At 41.3% G+C, this 16394-nt stretch overlaps 1 protein-coding gene across 1 annotated transcript; it reads right to left on the bottom strand.

The window, feature by feature from the left end:
- Positions 1-12264: 12264 nt before the first annotated feature.
- sid4 (secreted immunoglobulin domain 4) lies at positions 12265-16149 on the bottom strand. The gene is made up of 8 exons (XM_042485388.2): positions 15992-16149; positions 15150-15296; positions 14939-15073; positions 13754-13926; positions 13480-13666; positions 13219-13398; positions 12866-13132; positions 12265-12759 (listed from the first exon to the last, which is right to left on the bottom strand). Exons 1-8 carry the CDS (start codon positions 16038-16040, stop codon positions 12755-12757), a joined length of 1143 nt encoding a protein of 380 aa, XP_042341322.1. The 5' UTR covers positions 16041-16149; the 3' UTR covers positions 12265-12754.
- Between the last annotated feature and the right edge of the window lie 245 nt (positions 16150-16394).

Raw genomic sequence — 16394 nt, 5'->3', positions numbered from 1 at the left:
CTCTCTCTCTCTCTCTCTCTCTCTCTCTCTCTCTTTCTCTTTCTCCTTCTCTTCCTTTCACTTATCTGTGTGTCCCTGTCTCTGTCACGTCACTCGTCCTTGCTCTTTTCTTTCAGTCCATATCTTTTCATTTGAACGCATTTCTCACACTGGCACCGTATCACATTGCTCACACAAACCCCCCCTCTGTCCATGCCGTCTTTCACATTTCCCTTTACGCTCCACTGGGCTCTATTTCAGGAGCTATTCACAGTACTCTCATGAGAGACAGAGAAAGAGAGGAGGGGGGACCAGGCTGAAGAGAGGCAGATGACTAACACTCAATCTAAACAGCTGCTGCTGGACTTGAGTTTTGCCAGTAAGTGATCGTATATCTGCTCCCATTCTCCCCGATTCTCATTCTCCTCCTACTTTTCCTGCACCCCCTCCCAAAAGTTCAGCCCTTCACCCAATTCCAGTGAAAAACCTTCTGTGTTTTCTCAACCCCCCAGACAGCAACAAAACAGATTGAACACGGACGCAGGATGACCTCGATTAAAGTGAAATTCACCACAAGACCACAATAATGTGGTTCAAATAAACAGGGTGGTAAATAACTTCAAATAAGTTTTTATAACTCTATTATCTCCTGACAAAAAGCTCAGAACAATCTTCACACATTAAAGTATAGTTTATCACTACATTAAGTTTCGTAAAGAAGCTCAGTGATAACATAAAGTAAGTGAGGACACTTTGCTTAGAGTGTTTGGTTACTTTGGTTACTTTTGGTTTGGCAAGTGCTCGGTGAGTCAACTATTTGGAAAAAAAAAAGAAACTTAATTGCAGCAGCTTCAACTTTAACTGTTGCCTCATCCCCCATGGTTACTGTTGCTACATCTGACAGGCGTCAGTGCTGTCTACAGTAGGTGCATTTACACAGAGTCTAATATTCAATAAACCATTAATAATGTATTTGTTGCATGGAATTCTTCTTACATCTTCTTACGTTGATAGCTGCTGCATTTTAATTGCCCATGTTTCCAGATTGCTCTGGTAATCAATTTGCCTGATATCAGACAGAATTTCCAACTTGAACTCGGTGGAGTGGGCAGATTTTAAGGTTTGGACCCAGGAAAGTAATCCATGGTTATCCACACGTCCTGACCTCAACAAGTTGGCCGCACGGTCACTCCTTTTGAACATGCCAGCGCGTGTGTATGAATTTATTGTTTCTGCATGTCTGCGCCATATGATGATAGCCGATGGGTTCTGAGATTCCAATATTGCATTTCGACCAGTGCGTTCCACCTCTGTGACTCTCCATACACTGTTTTCCTGCATGCAGCCAAACCCACTCAAACTGGATAGGTCAATGCTACTCGTACTACAAAAAGAGGCCACAACTTCTGATACAATGATCGTGTTCCTTTGCCTACAGATTCTCTCACAGTTCTGCATTACTGGTCACTTGCTCACTTCTGCCTGCCCAGTCACCCAGCTCCCATTCAGTAGTTTTCCATTCACCCTGGTCTTCTGCTTCTTAGCATGAATGATGCCCCCCTCATCAAGGCAACTCAGTTCACCTGTTCCTCATTACACACAGCCAGCGTTTACTCTCAGACTGATTCTTCCTGTGTGCTTACCTGGTGTTTAATCCTTTGCCTGCCTGATAGCATCTCCTGCCCGCTCCTTCATGGTACAGCAGACTCTGGTGTGTGTCTCGTGTGTGCAGACACCAGTGACTCACCTGTCTCCTGCTTTAGCGTGGCCCGCCAAAGCTTCTGGATCAGTTCTGTGCTTCGGGAGACCCCAAGCTGGGAAGTTAGACTTTCCAGATGTTTCACTCTCCTGCTCAACCTGTGTTTTGCTAAGAGGTGCCCTTTTTGTTAGTGGTGCTGGATGAGAGTTCATGAGCATTATCACGAGCAGATATCTGTTCATAGAGTTTACTAAATTATGACTGAATGATTGCTGTTCAACAGAGGAGTTTAGCAAAGTTGAATTTTGGTCTACTTCTGATGCAAGAAGACTCAAAAACAAAGATGCAAAACACAACAGCTCTGAAGGAGAGGACAGAAACCAGTGTGGGAGGGGGAAACGAAAAGAGTATGTGAGCGATTTAGGTAACTGAGAGTAAGCAGTGACTAGAGTAAGAACATCATTACCATGCAGCATACAACAATCGTGCCTACCACATTTCTTCACTCTATGTCAAACACAAAGCATGCGACACACATGATGGTAGGAGTAGATAGGTTATCTGTGCATGTTGCACACAGTGATAGTGAAGCAAGTGGCCAACAACTCTCTTCTGTTGCCAGTGAGCAAAACACACAACTGTTGCATGACACACTGTTGCTGCTACACGCAGCATCAGCAATTCCACAACAAGGCGGTTGTCTATTCTCAGCCTTTTTCAGCTCAATCACAGGCAGAGAAAGTCTAGTTGATAATGACCTCTTTTCCTCCCTTCAGTCTCTCATTGTCGCTCCCTGTCTTGGCTGCCTTAAGCATGCTCTTGACTTGGTGTCATCGTTTTTCATCATATTTGCGCAGACATGAGGGGCAGACATAGACGGAGACAAATGAGCAGACACATGGAGACAGACAAATCACCCACACATGTAGGCAGGAAGAGGATGAGAGAGTGCAAGTAGTTCATGTCCCCTCAGCATCAGAGTTAAAGTAAACAAAAGGCTGAATCAAAGCAGACGCAGCTTGCTAGCACAGCGTGTGTGTGTGTGTGTGTGTGTGTGTGTGTTTGTGTAGGCAGGGTGTATATATCGACCTGAACTTATTTATATCTCCTTCTCAGCAAGTATCAGGCTGTGAAAAGCAACTGTAACAGTAACTCTGTGATAATATGCTTTAGCATTTTCATATGGGGAGATCCAGTCAGTCAGTCTGTGACTGTCTGTGTGTGTGTGTGTGTGTGTGTGTGTGTGTGTGTGTGTGTGTGTGTGTGCGCGTGTGTGCGTGCGTGTGTGTGTACGCGCTTGTGTTTGCAGCCAGTAAACATTGATACCTCATGCATTAAATGGACATTTGCCCATTGTGACCATCAGTTATCCAAAAGGAGAAACAGTATGGGGGAAAAATGTAGTCCTCCGAGGGAGAATGTTAGACCAACAAGTAGCAGTGATCATTAGATGAGAACGTGGTGAAGTTAAGCCCTGGGTGAGTTGTGAACTGCATGTGTGCATGCGATTGTCACATGCTTTCACTTGGTTAAAAATCCATCTGTAGGCAGCTACCTGCAACCCCACTGACACATGTTGTGCAGATTTGTTTTTGAGAAACATAATGTAAGTGAAGGCTTTCTTCCCTTTTTCCTCTGTCCTGACCTAAACTTTAAAAACACCCGGATGTCGTGTGTGAGTCTGTACAATGCAAGCTTTATTATTAAGCATTAAGAAACACAAATTTTAAGATCCATGCTTACATTTGTGCTTCTGTGTTTTTGTCTTTTTTCACTCAGATTAAAATAGGTCACACTGTTAAGTTTTGCAGGTGTTTGGCTTGTATCACAAGATACGGGTGAGGTTACTATGACAGCTCTGGGGAAAGAGTTTGACTCACTGAATTGCACTTCTCACTCCACTGTAAAAGAGGAAATTTGCACTAAAGAAACATCAGTGTTTCTTTCTAAACTTACTTCACCCGTTAACACATAGGGTTCAGCTTCCTCTGAAAGGAGTCCTAATACGCCTGCAAACACACATTTAATGTATCACATAGCTCTGCAGAGCGTGACACTTAAAAGTCTTAACAGAGGCGTGCATTGCAAAGTGTGTGTGTGTGTGTGTGAGGGGGGGTAAATGAAGTGGGTATGTACGTGTAGGAAGCAGCAGAGTCTAAACCCAAACAAGCTGTTCTTACTGTTTGTACATTTTCCTTCACATGTTTGAATCCACAAGTATGTTGAGTCAGTTTAAGGTACATCCTCACCATGTTTCTCTTCATAAACCTAACCACGGTAACTTCAGGTTAATTACAAAACTGTACGTTAAGGACGTGACATCATTCATTGGGTTCTGATGAGAAGTTTATCATGTGAATTTCTTTTGTTGTGTCTGCAACACAAGAACTAGATACAAATTTAGTTCTTAGAGCACTTTTATTAGGCAATTTCTTGGCTTTTCTTTCTGAGAAAATACTCTTCCAGCACAAGAAGAAGCTTAAAAGCCGTAGGTGTATGGTAATTGGTTGATTGCATGAGCCAATTTAGCACCAGAAGCTGCTATTTTTTAAAAGTTGTTCGTTTATCAACAGACAACACAAAACACAAGCAATAGCTCATATACTCTGTATAGAAGATGCATCTCCTCTTACTTCCAAAACTACCTAAACTGACAAAAACATCTTTGGGAAAAAAATGTATTGACGTGTACTTTTGAGTTTTTTGTTTGGCCCTTCCATTCAGCTGATGAAGGCAGAATGATACAAGGGTGTGTCATGCTTAACAATAACCTCCCTGTGATAGAGATAAGAGCAGACGCAATGATTGCAGCGACTTATTAAACAGTATCTCACACTTTCAATAGATAAAGCGTACATCACGGCCTCATCGCTTTTTTAATCCACACTGCATTACCTCCTAGATGACTGATTGTTACAAAATATACAGAGATGTAGAAACATGATCAACACAGTTGTTTTATCTCGTTTTGAGGGTGGAGGAACACTTGGGAGTTATCACCAGCAAAACTGAGATCACTTTTGACTGAACTATCATGATAACTAACTAGTCATGATGTATTCACAGGCCAACAGTAATATTTATGACACATCTCATTACTAAACTGAAAACACATACACTAGAAATCATTTGTGGTTTTGCCTTTTTCAAATTAAATGTGTCACAATTGTTCTTCAGACTAGAATTTATGCTTTGTGAAAGCCTGGTTCTGTTTCCTCGTCCAACTTTGACAGATTAGAAAGAAAAATCTGAAAGATACATGAACGCATTCTTTACCATCAAAGAGAACTTTGTTTTGAATCTATGTAATCAGAGTTATGGTTACATCTCAGCCATGGGTCATGGGAAAGTTGGAATGAACCCCCAATGGGCCATCAATAAATTAAAAATTATTCGGTCGTTGTCAACTACAGACAGTCACCCAGTAAAATATATTTCTTGCAATACCCCAGCTGCCCCCAAATTTAGTGTTAGGCTACTTTGAGGTTGTTGCCATGGCATACTGTATATGAAAAATTGCTTCATATTGCATCTATGAAGGAAAGTTTTTGTATAAAGTTACATATGTGGTATAAAAACCTACTGACAGACGACTAAATGTCAGTGCCCAGAGCTACTAGCACACCCACACACAGACACACACACACACACACACACACACACACACACACACACACACACACACACACACACACACACACACACACACACACACACACACACACACACACACACACACACACACACACACACAGACAGGATCTTTCCATATGGAAACAGCCGGAGAATAAATGGATCATAATCACAAGTTGCAGTTGCTGTTTACAGTCATGCACAGAGTCAGACAAACTTTGGAAAAGAGCTTTTTAATTGTTTTTTAACATATCTGGCATCACAGTATGTTATTTTCCACTGGTTCAGGAGGACACTCGAAACTGCAGATGACTGAAGAGATAAACTGTCTCTGTTGCGACATCTTTTATCCTCCCCCTCTATAACATCCTTTTTGAACACCTCTTTTCATCTCTCCTTTTTGTGTTATACCACTTTTTGTTGTTCTCAACTCTGTTCTGTATTTAGTAATTCTCTAACTTGCAAAATACAAGCACATGAAATCTGTATATCTGAGTATGTATAAGTGTAACCACTAATTACAGGTTAGAGGTAGCTGGTTGTGTGGGTTATTGCTTATGTAGTGGAAAAAAGTACAGAACTGACTCAATATTGCTTGTTTTTTTTAGTTTTGTCACTATAAATGGCCTGTTAGGAACAAAATATGAAGTTGTTTACATATTATGAATTGTTGGTCACTGCAAAACCATTTGTTTAATAATAGCAAGGATAGTAATTGCAAACAAAATATCTGATTTCATTCAGCTTTCATTATTGGTCTATTGTCGTTTATATAATAACAGAATAAATGTGTTTCATAAAGCACTTAACAATAAAAAAAGATTTGTTTTCAGCTGTAACTCCTGTAAACTTATGTTCCTGGGTTTAACTAACAGTTGTATTAACGTGTGATATTCTGTACATGTTGTACCAAACTCATGTCTGGCTTCCGATTGTTCTGCTGGCCTCCTTGTTCTTCTGCTTTTATACTGCATATTTTTAACCAGAAGTGCTGCAACTTTTTTTCTCAACCACAGGTGGTTTCGTTCTTATGCCGCAAACATCAAAGTCATTATGTCAGTAGGCAAGGTATACACATGTACACACACTTGTGGTTGCAATTCTCAAATATTTTTTTCTTTGCTTCAAAAGACATAGAAGTGACAACTTTGGGAACGTAGGAACAAGTGCGCGGTGGAGAGAGTGTGTGTGTGTGTGTGTGTGTGTGTGTGTGTGTGTGCTATGTGTGATTAAGATGCCCTATTACGTGGTTTGAGTTTCAAGTGAAAAGGAGAATGACGTGATTACAGGATATATTGACACTGATGTGTATTTATGGTGCCCAGCAACAAGCAGCAGCAGCAGCAGCATCTTTATAGTCAAATGGAGCTGGCTGTGTTTTTAATGTCAGCCACTGCTGGATGCTATTTACACCAAGGCTGTTATTATGTGTTATCCCCACCTACAGCCACCCAATTATTAAATCTGTTAAGCAAATACATTCTGAAATAAACTGCCTTTACAAGAATTAAAATGTATTTACAAAACACATCAAACAAACACAAAGATCTTTTTTTTAATTTTTTTTTTAAGATTATTTTTTGGGCTTCTCTTGCCTTTATTGTAGTGCAGTCAGAGAGTTATAGGAAAGGGAGAGAGAGAGAATGGGGATGACACGCAGCAAAAGGCCCAGACTACATGGGGTGCACGCTCTACTCACTGAGCTGGAGGCTAAAAGGTTTAACAGCCTCTCTTTGCCTTTTGTGTCACTATTAAACCATCAAAACACAACTCAGGCTTGTGGCTCTTGCAAGTGTTGCTTTGAGTTAAGTTGCATCACTGGTGTGAAAATGTGCATCTTTTTATAGCCGAGAAGCAAGGTGCAGATTTTCACAGCTTTCGCTCAAGCTCTGATGGAAACTTTTGAGGTTTCATAACACTTGCTTATATCAGCCTTCATCAGGGTGTCTTTATTATTCAACCTTCAGGTTTATAAAAAAAAAAATTAAAGTACAGGATTAAACGTTTGAATTAAAAGCAACTCTTGTGATGGCTCCCAATACCTTAAATGGTGGGCTTCCTTTGTTTTGTTTTTTTAATTTTAACCTGCATTCATTGATTTTTTGGCCATTAAGAGTCAGCAAAACAAATTGACATATTATTGACTCATGAAGCTGCTATGGCGAAATGTATTTTTAAAACAGTTGCTTATTTATTGCAACATAAGCAAAAATTTGGAGTGTAAGTTCAATATTCTCTGGTCTTTTTGCTCTGTTTTTAGTCTCTAACAACTGCTGATGGAAATATTCAGACTTCTCTTATTCGCTGTTTGTACTTATACCTAGGAAAAATAATGCACTATAATTCATACATAACCCACGTAGACATGACTAAAGAGACTGTGATCACATGACCAACTGTATGCGCTGCAGGCTGTCCACCATCATATGATGGGAGCAGAGGAGGAAGTCAGGCGATGTCAGAGTGACTAAGTCCATATAGGGAGGAAGTTTGGGAGGTGGAGAGGTCAAACAAACACAGGACTTTGACTCAGGAGGCCAGGGTTCATGTCTTATGTAAAACTAAATGTCAACTTTGAGTCAATTTTAAGTTATGTAATGTACTTAATGTTTTGTCACGTCACACCTAACGATGATTCTTTTTCTAAATCTAATCTAACGGTAGGGATACTAGTTTGTAAGTTATCATAAGAGCCATTTGCATAACTTATTGTAATATATCAGTGTTTCCCATTAATAACAAAGACAAGCTGCCATAGTCTAATTTGTCCCGCCATTGTCTCAGTGGGGCTGGACTGTTAATCAATATCTGCAAATACCTCCTCTCATCTATCAATCTAATCAGCTGTTAATGTATCAACAGATCAATTATCCACCTCAGGACAAAAAGAACTCGGCCTGCTGCGCTGCATTCACGGACCTGCAAAAACGTCAGATATTAGAGTGAGATTGCAGATAGAGTGAAACAAACCCCCCCAACACTGGCAATCTGGGAAATACTGTACATCTTACAAACCGTTGTATGAGGATGCCTTTGAGGTTAATAATTGTATAGTTGCAGCCCGTCATGAGCATGAGCATACACATTTTTTACCTTCTTCTGCGTCAAAACTAGAAATTTCATCAGTATTTGCCATTGTTTCATTTGGCCACTCCCCCCACCTTGTTACTTCCTGTCAGTTTGGGCTTTTGTTGTTTCAAAAGTAAAAATTCTTTGCAAAAGTGATACCACTGTAGTCCCAGTAGTGTATATTTATATATATTTCTTTTAAAATCTCGCGTCTAAATCATTCTCCCACACACTGATTCATTGGGGTGTCAAACCTGGAAGTTGCTCTTTGAGGAATTAAAGTGGCATAAAGAAGTGAAAGTATCAAAGATTTTACAACACAAAATAGAGAATCGCTAGACAAAAGAACACATTAGCAGGACAAAATTATTTTCTTTGTTTTGTTCATGTCCCATAAATCATCTTGTGACCCTTAACATTTATCCCCCCATGACAACCACTGATTTAGGTAAAAATGGCCTGATTGCCGATCATGTACTTTGTACCTTGTATAGTCATCATCACTGATTGCCTGATTGCTGAGTCATATGTCAAGGCCGGGCTTTAAAGTAGGCATATATTATTCGTCCAGATCAGAGAGAAGACTAGAAAAATTATCATTTAATGGGATGCAATGCTGCCAATATTTTTTCCCTGCTGTGGCCTGTGGGCACATCCCTTCCTGTCAGCAGTTAAACTCTATTTTCACAGAGGGATTTCTTACTCTTCCTCAGTCTGTGCATGACAAGACTTAAGCTGATTGATATGAAGCAATTTGCTAAAATCCGCTTCAAATTGTTGTGGCTTCCTGTTGCACTAGTCCGACACAGGAACATTTCATTGACACAGTGTGAGATCAGATTTGAGGCGACGTGTGATGTTATGCACTCTGGAAGTCAACTTGGCTCTGCAGCCGACACAATACAGGAACTCCGCTCCCTATCAGACCATCAGCTACGTCCTGAAGAAACTGTTGTTTCTACAAGGCGCTGCCCGGCCACAGCTTATCCGAGTTCACCAGGTGGAAACCATAGCAACAGGCTTGACAGGCGCCCCCCCCCCCTCCTCCACCTATCACTTCCTGAGGAAGCGCTCACCTCATTGGTTCCTTCCTGAATGATCTGGTATTCCCATATTATTACAGCGGGGACATCACGCTGGTGTCTTTCCAAAAACAGCAACAGCTTTTATTGGAATATATGGCGTAGAGGAAAATGAATATTATACTCTCCTTGTGCAATGTTAGAGTTACAAGACTGATTGCTTGTTTCTTTTTTCTTTCCGTGCCTCTTAAGGCTAACATAAGCACTGTGTGGTCCAGAGCAAATGTAACACTGTTGTGTACTCCTACTGTAATATAAACTAATGCGATGCTTCTGAAGCTGTGACGAACTGTCTGCGCGAATGTGTGTGCACATCCTTTTTCTGGGATGTCATCTGGACTCCTATGAAGTTCACTGTTTATATGAGACTCCATTAGAGACCATATGTCCATGTCTAGTTAATATGTATACAAAGGCATACAGAGAGAGAGAGAGGGATCAGATATAATGAATTAGAGTTTCCTCTCTGTCTCTGAAACATTTTCCCCCTCTGCTTCAGCTCAGTGGCTCTTTATCATTCAAAATTAAACATGTATGATTTCCTCTGTGGTGCATTTTATTTGGTCTCCTTCGTCTCCCCTCCCTCAGTCTGTCTGTGAAGTGAGGGGGTGGATGAGGTGACAGAGGGCAGATGTTTCCTCCTCAGCTTTGAAGATGCTTGTAAAGATGTAGGGTAAGAGTAAAAAGCCTCTGTGGAGGTTGGGCGTTTCACGAGGGAGGCCACAATCACAAACAGCAGATACTCTGCGTCCTGGCAGCAGCTTTGGAAATGTTAGCTTTCTTTCCAACCTTTGGCTGCAGCCACAAACCCCTAAATGTCGAGCTTACACCTCATTTAGTGGAGGCTGCTTTAAATCTTTGCTGTGAACACAAACATCGGTGCATCATTTTGCAACACGTTTGTCTGATCAAACTGAACTTTGCCTGTTCAAGAGGAGTCCATATTTACACAGAGAGCTGCAATCATCAGCCACGTGTTTTTGCTTTTTTTTCAGCATGACATGAAGTCATTTGGAAAACAATAGCTTGACTGTGCACTGCATCTGTCCCTCCAGTTGCTGTGGGTGTGAAGGCTCAAATAGCTCTTTTGGCCTGAAGGCAATGGGTGCGTGCCTTAAAGCTACATATTGCCACCATGTGGTTAAAGACATGACTGTGAAGCAATACTCAGATTAGACACCAGTCGTATAACATTTTATAAAGGCATTAAAAAGGCGAAATATTGAAAGATTTGAAACAAAGGGACTATATGTAAATCACTGGAGTGGGGAGGCTGGCTGTGAACCTCTGCTGGGAAAAAAAGAGGAGGGGCATGTCACAATTTTTGAAACACCAGGGGCAAATTTAAGTTTTTTTTATTTTGCCTTTGGGAAAGAAATGCAACTTTAATGGTTGTATTTTGTATTTATTTGAAATACTCTCATGCACCCATTTTCTGCTAAAGTGGACACACAGCTTGTATGATGATGATGCAGTTTATAAGGAGAATTATCATTGTGCTAAAGAAATCAGCTGTTTGTTTTGGTGATAACTCTTGCTCCTGTGCTGTTTGCTCATTGCATTGGCTACAGTAACAAAAAAAAATGAAGTCCTTCCCCAGCCACCTGATAAATCTCTGATAAATAAAGAACAGGCCCTTAATGAAAAATAGCTACCCATGTGCATATTAACTAATCACTTATAAATAAAAACAGATCCAAGCTTAGTCTGTGTTTCTCAGAACTGACATAGTTGGGAACAGTAAAGTATTTCTGATTCTGATTCTGAACTCCACATTGAAGTCTGTTAATATGTGACAACAGTTGTATAAATCCTTTTTGTGGCTCCAGGGGCAGCTCTGTGAAGGCTGAAAACTACAAGTCTAAAAATGAAAAAAATCTGGGGGAGTGCAGTTAGAAAAAAGGGAGCTTACAAGACTTCTGTTGCCCGCTCCTCGTCTCTGCTTGAGGCTACATTAGCTGCTGCTAGCATAAAACACCCCACATCTTCCATCAGAGAGCGTGTTTAGACCCGGTATTAACATGCATGTCAGTGATCTGAACTCAAGTGGACGGCTGAGACGCATCGCTGTTCATGCATCTCCAGCTGACCACTTGTGTTCAGATTTCATTACTGCCTACGTCCTACAAAGGACGTCCACACTCTCACTGACTGCTTGCTACTCACGTTGCCAGTTGTGTCAGTACATCTGGAGTTTTGCTTTCAGCAAAAATCAAAAATTTTGCCCTATATCTCCTTCCATAGGGCAAAACAACATAGAACATATAGAACATTAGCACGCCAGCATGATGACAGAGACCTTGTCACGGACGCATCAAGACGTTTTAGCATTAACACTACAAATATATGCTGTCAAATGCATCCCAGACCCCGTTGGTTTGACTGATCGGATCACAATATGTCTCGGTGGTCACTTAAGACGCATGTAATTACAAGATATAAACAGGCTGAAAGAGTCTGCAGTCGCGTTGCATTGTGGATGAAGCAGGTGCCCAGTTTTAAAAAATAAGAAAACTGAGTAAAATAATAAAAACAAAATATATATAGTTATGCTGCATCTATGTTCATCCTTTTTTTAAAAAAAAAAAAGGAGCTGTTGTCTTCTCCACATAGTGATGACCCTCCTCGTGCTCTTCCAAAAAAGTAAAATGCTTCCTTTTTTAGCCAAAAGAAAAAATACAACACCTCACAATTTCTGCCCTCCCCTTCCATCTCAATAATTTTTGTACCGTTCCTAATTTGGATCACTTCAGACAAATATTTTGTAAAGCATTTTCATGAAAACATTATTTTGCATCCAAATAATATTATTTGGTTTTTATTGTTTTATTATTTAATGGCATAATAAGGGCTTTTATATTAGATCAGGTTTTTCTTTGTTTTGTGTCCGCCTCTCAGTTTTGGAAGTGCAACAGTGTCGACTAAGCAGATGACATAAAGGGAGTAAAACAGGGTGCAGAGGCATTCCAGCAGAAGAAACTCCCACACACAGTGATGGACATCAGTTTACACTGACTCCCAGGGAAAAGCTTTCCAAAAGGAAATGTGAGACAGCAGCAATAATGGCAACAGTTTTCTATAAAAGTACAAACTCAACCCCCATAAGTACAATAAAACCAAAGGTTTAAACAGCATTGAAATCTTTCACCTCTTAAAATGTATGAATCTATTAAACATTATCTTCTGTTTTCTCAGTATTAGCTTTTGGATTGTCTTGATGGCAGCAACGCAGGCTTGGAGAAGCTGTAAGCGTTGATGGTTTGTCAGTGAGACAGAGTGCGACCACAGCGGATTAAGCTGTAAAATAAACAAAGAAGGGAAAGATAAGATAGTAAGAGAAAAATGAGAAAGTCAGATCAGTTATTTTGGACTTTGAATTGCCTCAACTCAAACACCAGCTCACCTTTTATGGTGACTCTGGCCAGTGCCTCACTGGAGCCGATGTGGTTGGAGGCCACACATTTGTACGTTCCACTGTCGCTCAGCTTAACACGGGCGATGAGCAGCTTTCCATCCTTTGTGGTCTCTGCTGCTGGAGGCAGGGTGGCCCTCCCCGCCCGGCTCCACTCGAACCGAATTGGATGAGAGCCGTGGGCGAGGCACTGCAGGCGCAGGGCGTCTCCGGGCTGGAGCTTCACCTGGTCAGGCAGGGAAGTGGCGTACGGAGGACCTGCATTAAGGAGAAGACAGTTGTTGTAATCGTGAGCAGAGACAATCTACATGTACCTGTGTTTATCATCTGTGGTGCTGACTCACTCTCCACCTCCATCTGCGTGTACGCCTCGCTGTAACCATGTATGTTGGTTGCATTGCAGATGTATTGTCCTGAATCTTGGCGCCCCACGCTGGTCAGTGTCAAAACTCCACCAGCCACTGTGTGTTTCCATGGCAACGGGGCTCGCAGCTTGGACCAGGTGATGACAGGAGGAGGGGAACCTGGAAGAGAAAAAGGGGATGAAGTGAAAAATGAGAAGTGGAAGCATCTCTGACAGATTCCGATATAGGCAAATATCTTACCAGTGGCTCGACACTCCATAGTGACTGTGTGTCCCTCCACCACCGTCATCTCTGAAGTGCCCACTGAAGCCACGGGTGATCCTGGCCCGCCCTCAACAATGATCTCAACTTTGACCTCTGTCACCCCCTCGTTGTTTCCAGCCTGGCAAATGTAAACTCCTGAGTCGTCTGGATGCACTGCAGCCCACTGAGAAAAGAGATCACAATTGTTATGTTCTCTGTGCTATCTTAAATCACGGAAATAAATTCACTTGTACGCGTTTTTATTTTTCACCTGTATGGTGTTGACGTCGTTTATCTCTTTGGTAACCAGCTGTAGCGTGGAGCCTTGGCGTTTCCAGCTCAGCGTGGGACTTGGCCTGCCTGTGGCGCGACAATCTACTGACACAGGGTCACCCATTCTGACCCGCAGGGGTCCTGCTGGTGTCAGCCGCACTTTGGGAGCATCTGCAAACAGACACGCAAATGTGACCTACATATAAATTCTGCAGTAACCAGTTTTTGTGAACACAATACTATCAACACTGAGAAAGCCAAGAGTGGCCATGTTTGCAGTTTTGTAACTCGAAATCATGAGTTAATTATATTGTTCGTTATCTCGAGATAACAAAGCTCGTTTTTCCTGTGATAACGGGTGAATTCATGTTGATTCTTGTGAAAACAAAAGGCCAATTATGCAAGATAATTTATCACAAGAAAACTACTTGTGGTCTAAAGGTCAGGAGCTAATTATGGCAAACTAAAAAAATGAGTGTTTTTGTTTATCACACCTTTGCTGCACTAATGATGCTAGAGAAGACAATTTCGTTTATATACAAGAGGTTGTAGCTTTAGAGGAGCGAGGGGTGAATCTGGCTCACAGACTATAGCGTCACCTCACAGACAGCCTGTCACTCAAGTGGCCCTGTCCTTATTTATGCAGAACTTTGGGCCATAATAAAATGTAAACGTGAGTTATTTAAAAATGTATTCCTCGTACAGTTGTCATGAATGTTATAATTAGATATTTTGTACGAGGCTGTAAACATACTTATTTCTGCTGTAAAGTTGGGCATTATAATATATTAATATATGAAAAATATGTTAATAATATAATGTAATTAGAGTCAGCCTCAAGTGGCCATTTAATGACACATCTGCATTGGCTTCAGTTTTCAGCCTTGAAAGTTGCTGTTTGGAGATAAAACAGCTCGATAATGAAATAATTTACTTGTGATCTCATAATAATGGCATGAAAAATATTGCAATCGTGGCAGCTCTTGGCTTCCATAGGAATGTAGGTCTTATATTCACTAATTTTTTGCTCGGTGTTTGGTCTCTATCAACTCTTGAAGGAAACATCTAGCTCTTTAGCTGCTAAATACTCTACCATATGTTCACCTGCCAGTCGCTACCTGTGTCTGTGTGCTGTTTGGTGCTGTGTAGGTAGTGTGCAACTAAATTGTGAACACATGCTCACGTTTGACGTTCAGCGTAGCTGTGGCAGTGCCGCGGCCTGCAGAGTTGACTGCCACGCAGCGGTATTGGCCCTGGTTTTCAGGTCGGGTGTTAGCCACCGTCAGCACAGAGCCATCAGGACCAATCTTGCCATTGTCTAGAAGGAAAAAGAGGAAATCAGTGAAACTTCACAGATTTTGTATGAACAATGCTTACATGTTATTACTGCTGACCTGGTAATGCTTGGTTATTGGCTCTTTTCCACTCCAGTGTGATTGGCTGCGCACCGCTCTTCACTTGGCATCTGAAGCTGGCAGACTCCCCTTGGCGCACCGTGGAGGCCCGGGGCTCCACTGAGACGACAGGAGCCTGAGCAGCCACTGCACAGGGACAGATAACAGGTGATACCACACACACATGCCAGTACACTGCAACTCTGTGAACCTTTAAATGGGTCTGGGTAAAACACAGTGTAAATACACACTACCCCAAAGCAAACACGCTGCGCAAATACACAGGTAGAACAGACATGCATTTGATGACAAAGCAAAAAATGAAAAAAGCACAGAAATTAATTAAAATTTCTTTAAAGACATCGTAGAAAGGGATATTAAGATATTTTCACTTATCTAAAAACTTTGCGTTATTCAAAGTTGGTTCATGCTTATAATAATAACAGAAATAATAACCATGCAGATGGTTTTGGTTTGATTTGCCCAGATGTGGAGATTTGTACTATTTATGGTGCTCACAGCGTCGAAAAATTACACTCACAGAAAGTCAACAGCAGTGTCCCTAAAGAAACGTCTCCATTACTCTGGACGATTGTCACTGAATGCTTCCAATAGCTTCCATAGCGACTATTTCTTTAAAAAGAAAAGTAGCTTCAACAAAAACAGTTGACAGTGAGGTCTGTGGATCGCTAACAGTTATCGAGACACCACTGAAAAAGGTTACCGCTGGTGAGGGTTACACTTATTTTAAATTTCGGCTGTGCGACCCTTTACATCAATACAGATGTTAAGCAAATGAAAAGAAAAGCTGTTACTCTGTTCGAGTAAATCAGATTCATTACCTGAACATAACAGAGAATACAGGATCAAAACTCCAGATGAAAAATCCATGATGAACACAGAACGGTCCCACTGTCTCCTCTGTGAACAATCTCTCTCTCACACTCTGTCTGTCTCTGTCTCTTTTTCTTACAATCACTTTCGACCTTTAACCCCTAACTTACCATTTACCCTTCCCCTATTCAAACACTGTCCACAAGTGCTAGTCACGTATGAAGTGTTTCTCTGTCGTATTTAGGGTGCCTGCACTGCGTGGCCACCACTTGTGGTGCAGTGTTTATTATTGGTCATACTTATTTTTATTAGGGTGCATAAACTTATTACTATTCTTTAACAAATATAAGGGTAGCCTGCACTGCACTTATGAGTGAGCGAAGCAGTGCAGGCACACTGGCTCCGGGGCCA

The sequence above is a fragment of the Plectropomus leopardus genome, chromosome 3 (genome assembly GCF_026936395.1).
Source record: "Plectropomus leopardus strain MGB_pleo_1.0 chromosome 3, ASM2693639v1, whole genome shotgun sequence".
Classification (NCBI taxonomy): domain Eukaryota; kingdom Metazoa; phylum Chordata; class Actinopteri; order Perciformes; family Serranidae; genus Plectropomus; species Plectropomus leopardus.
This window is presented reverse-complemented; position numbering and strand designations above follow the sequence as displayed.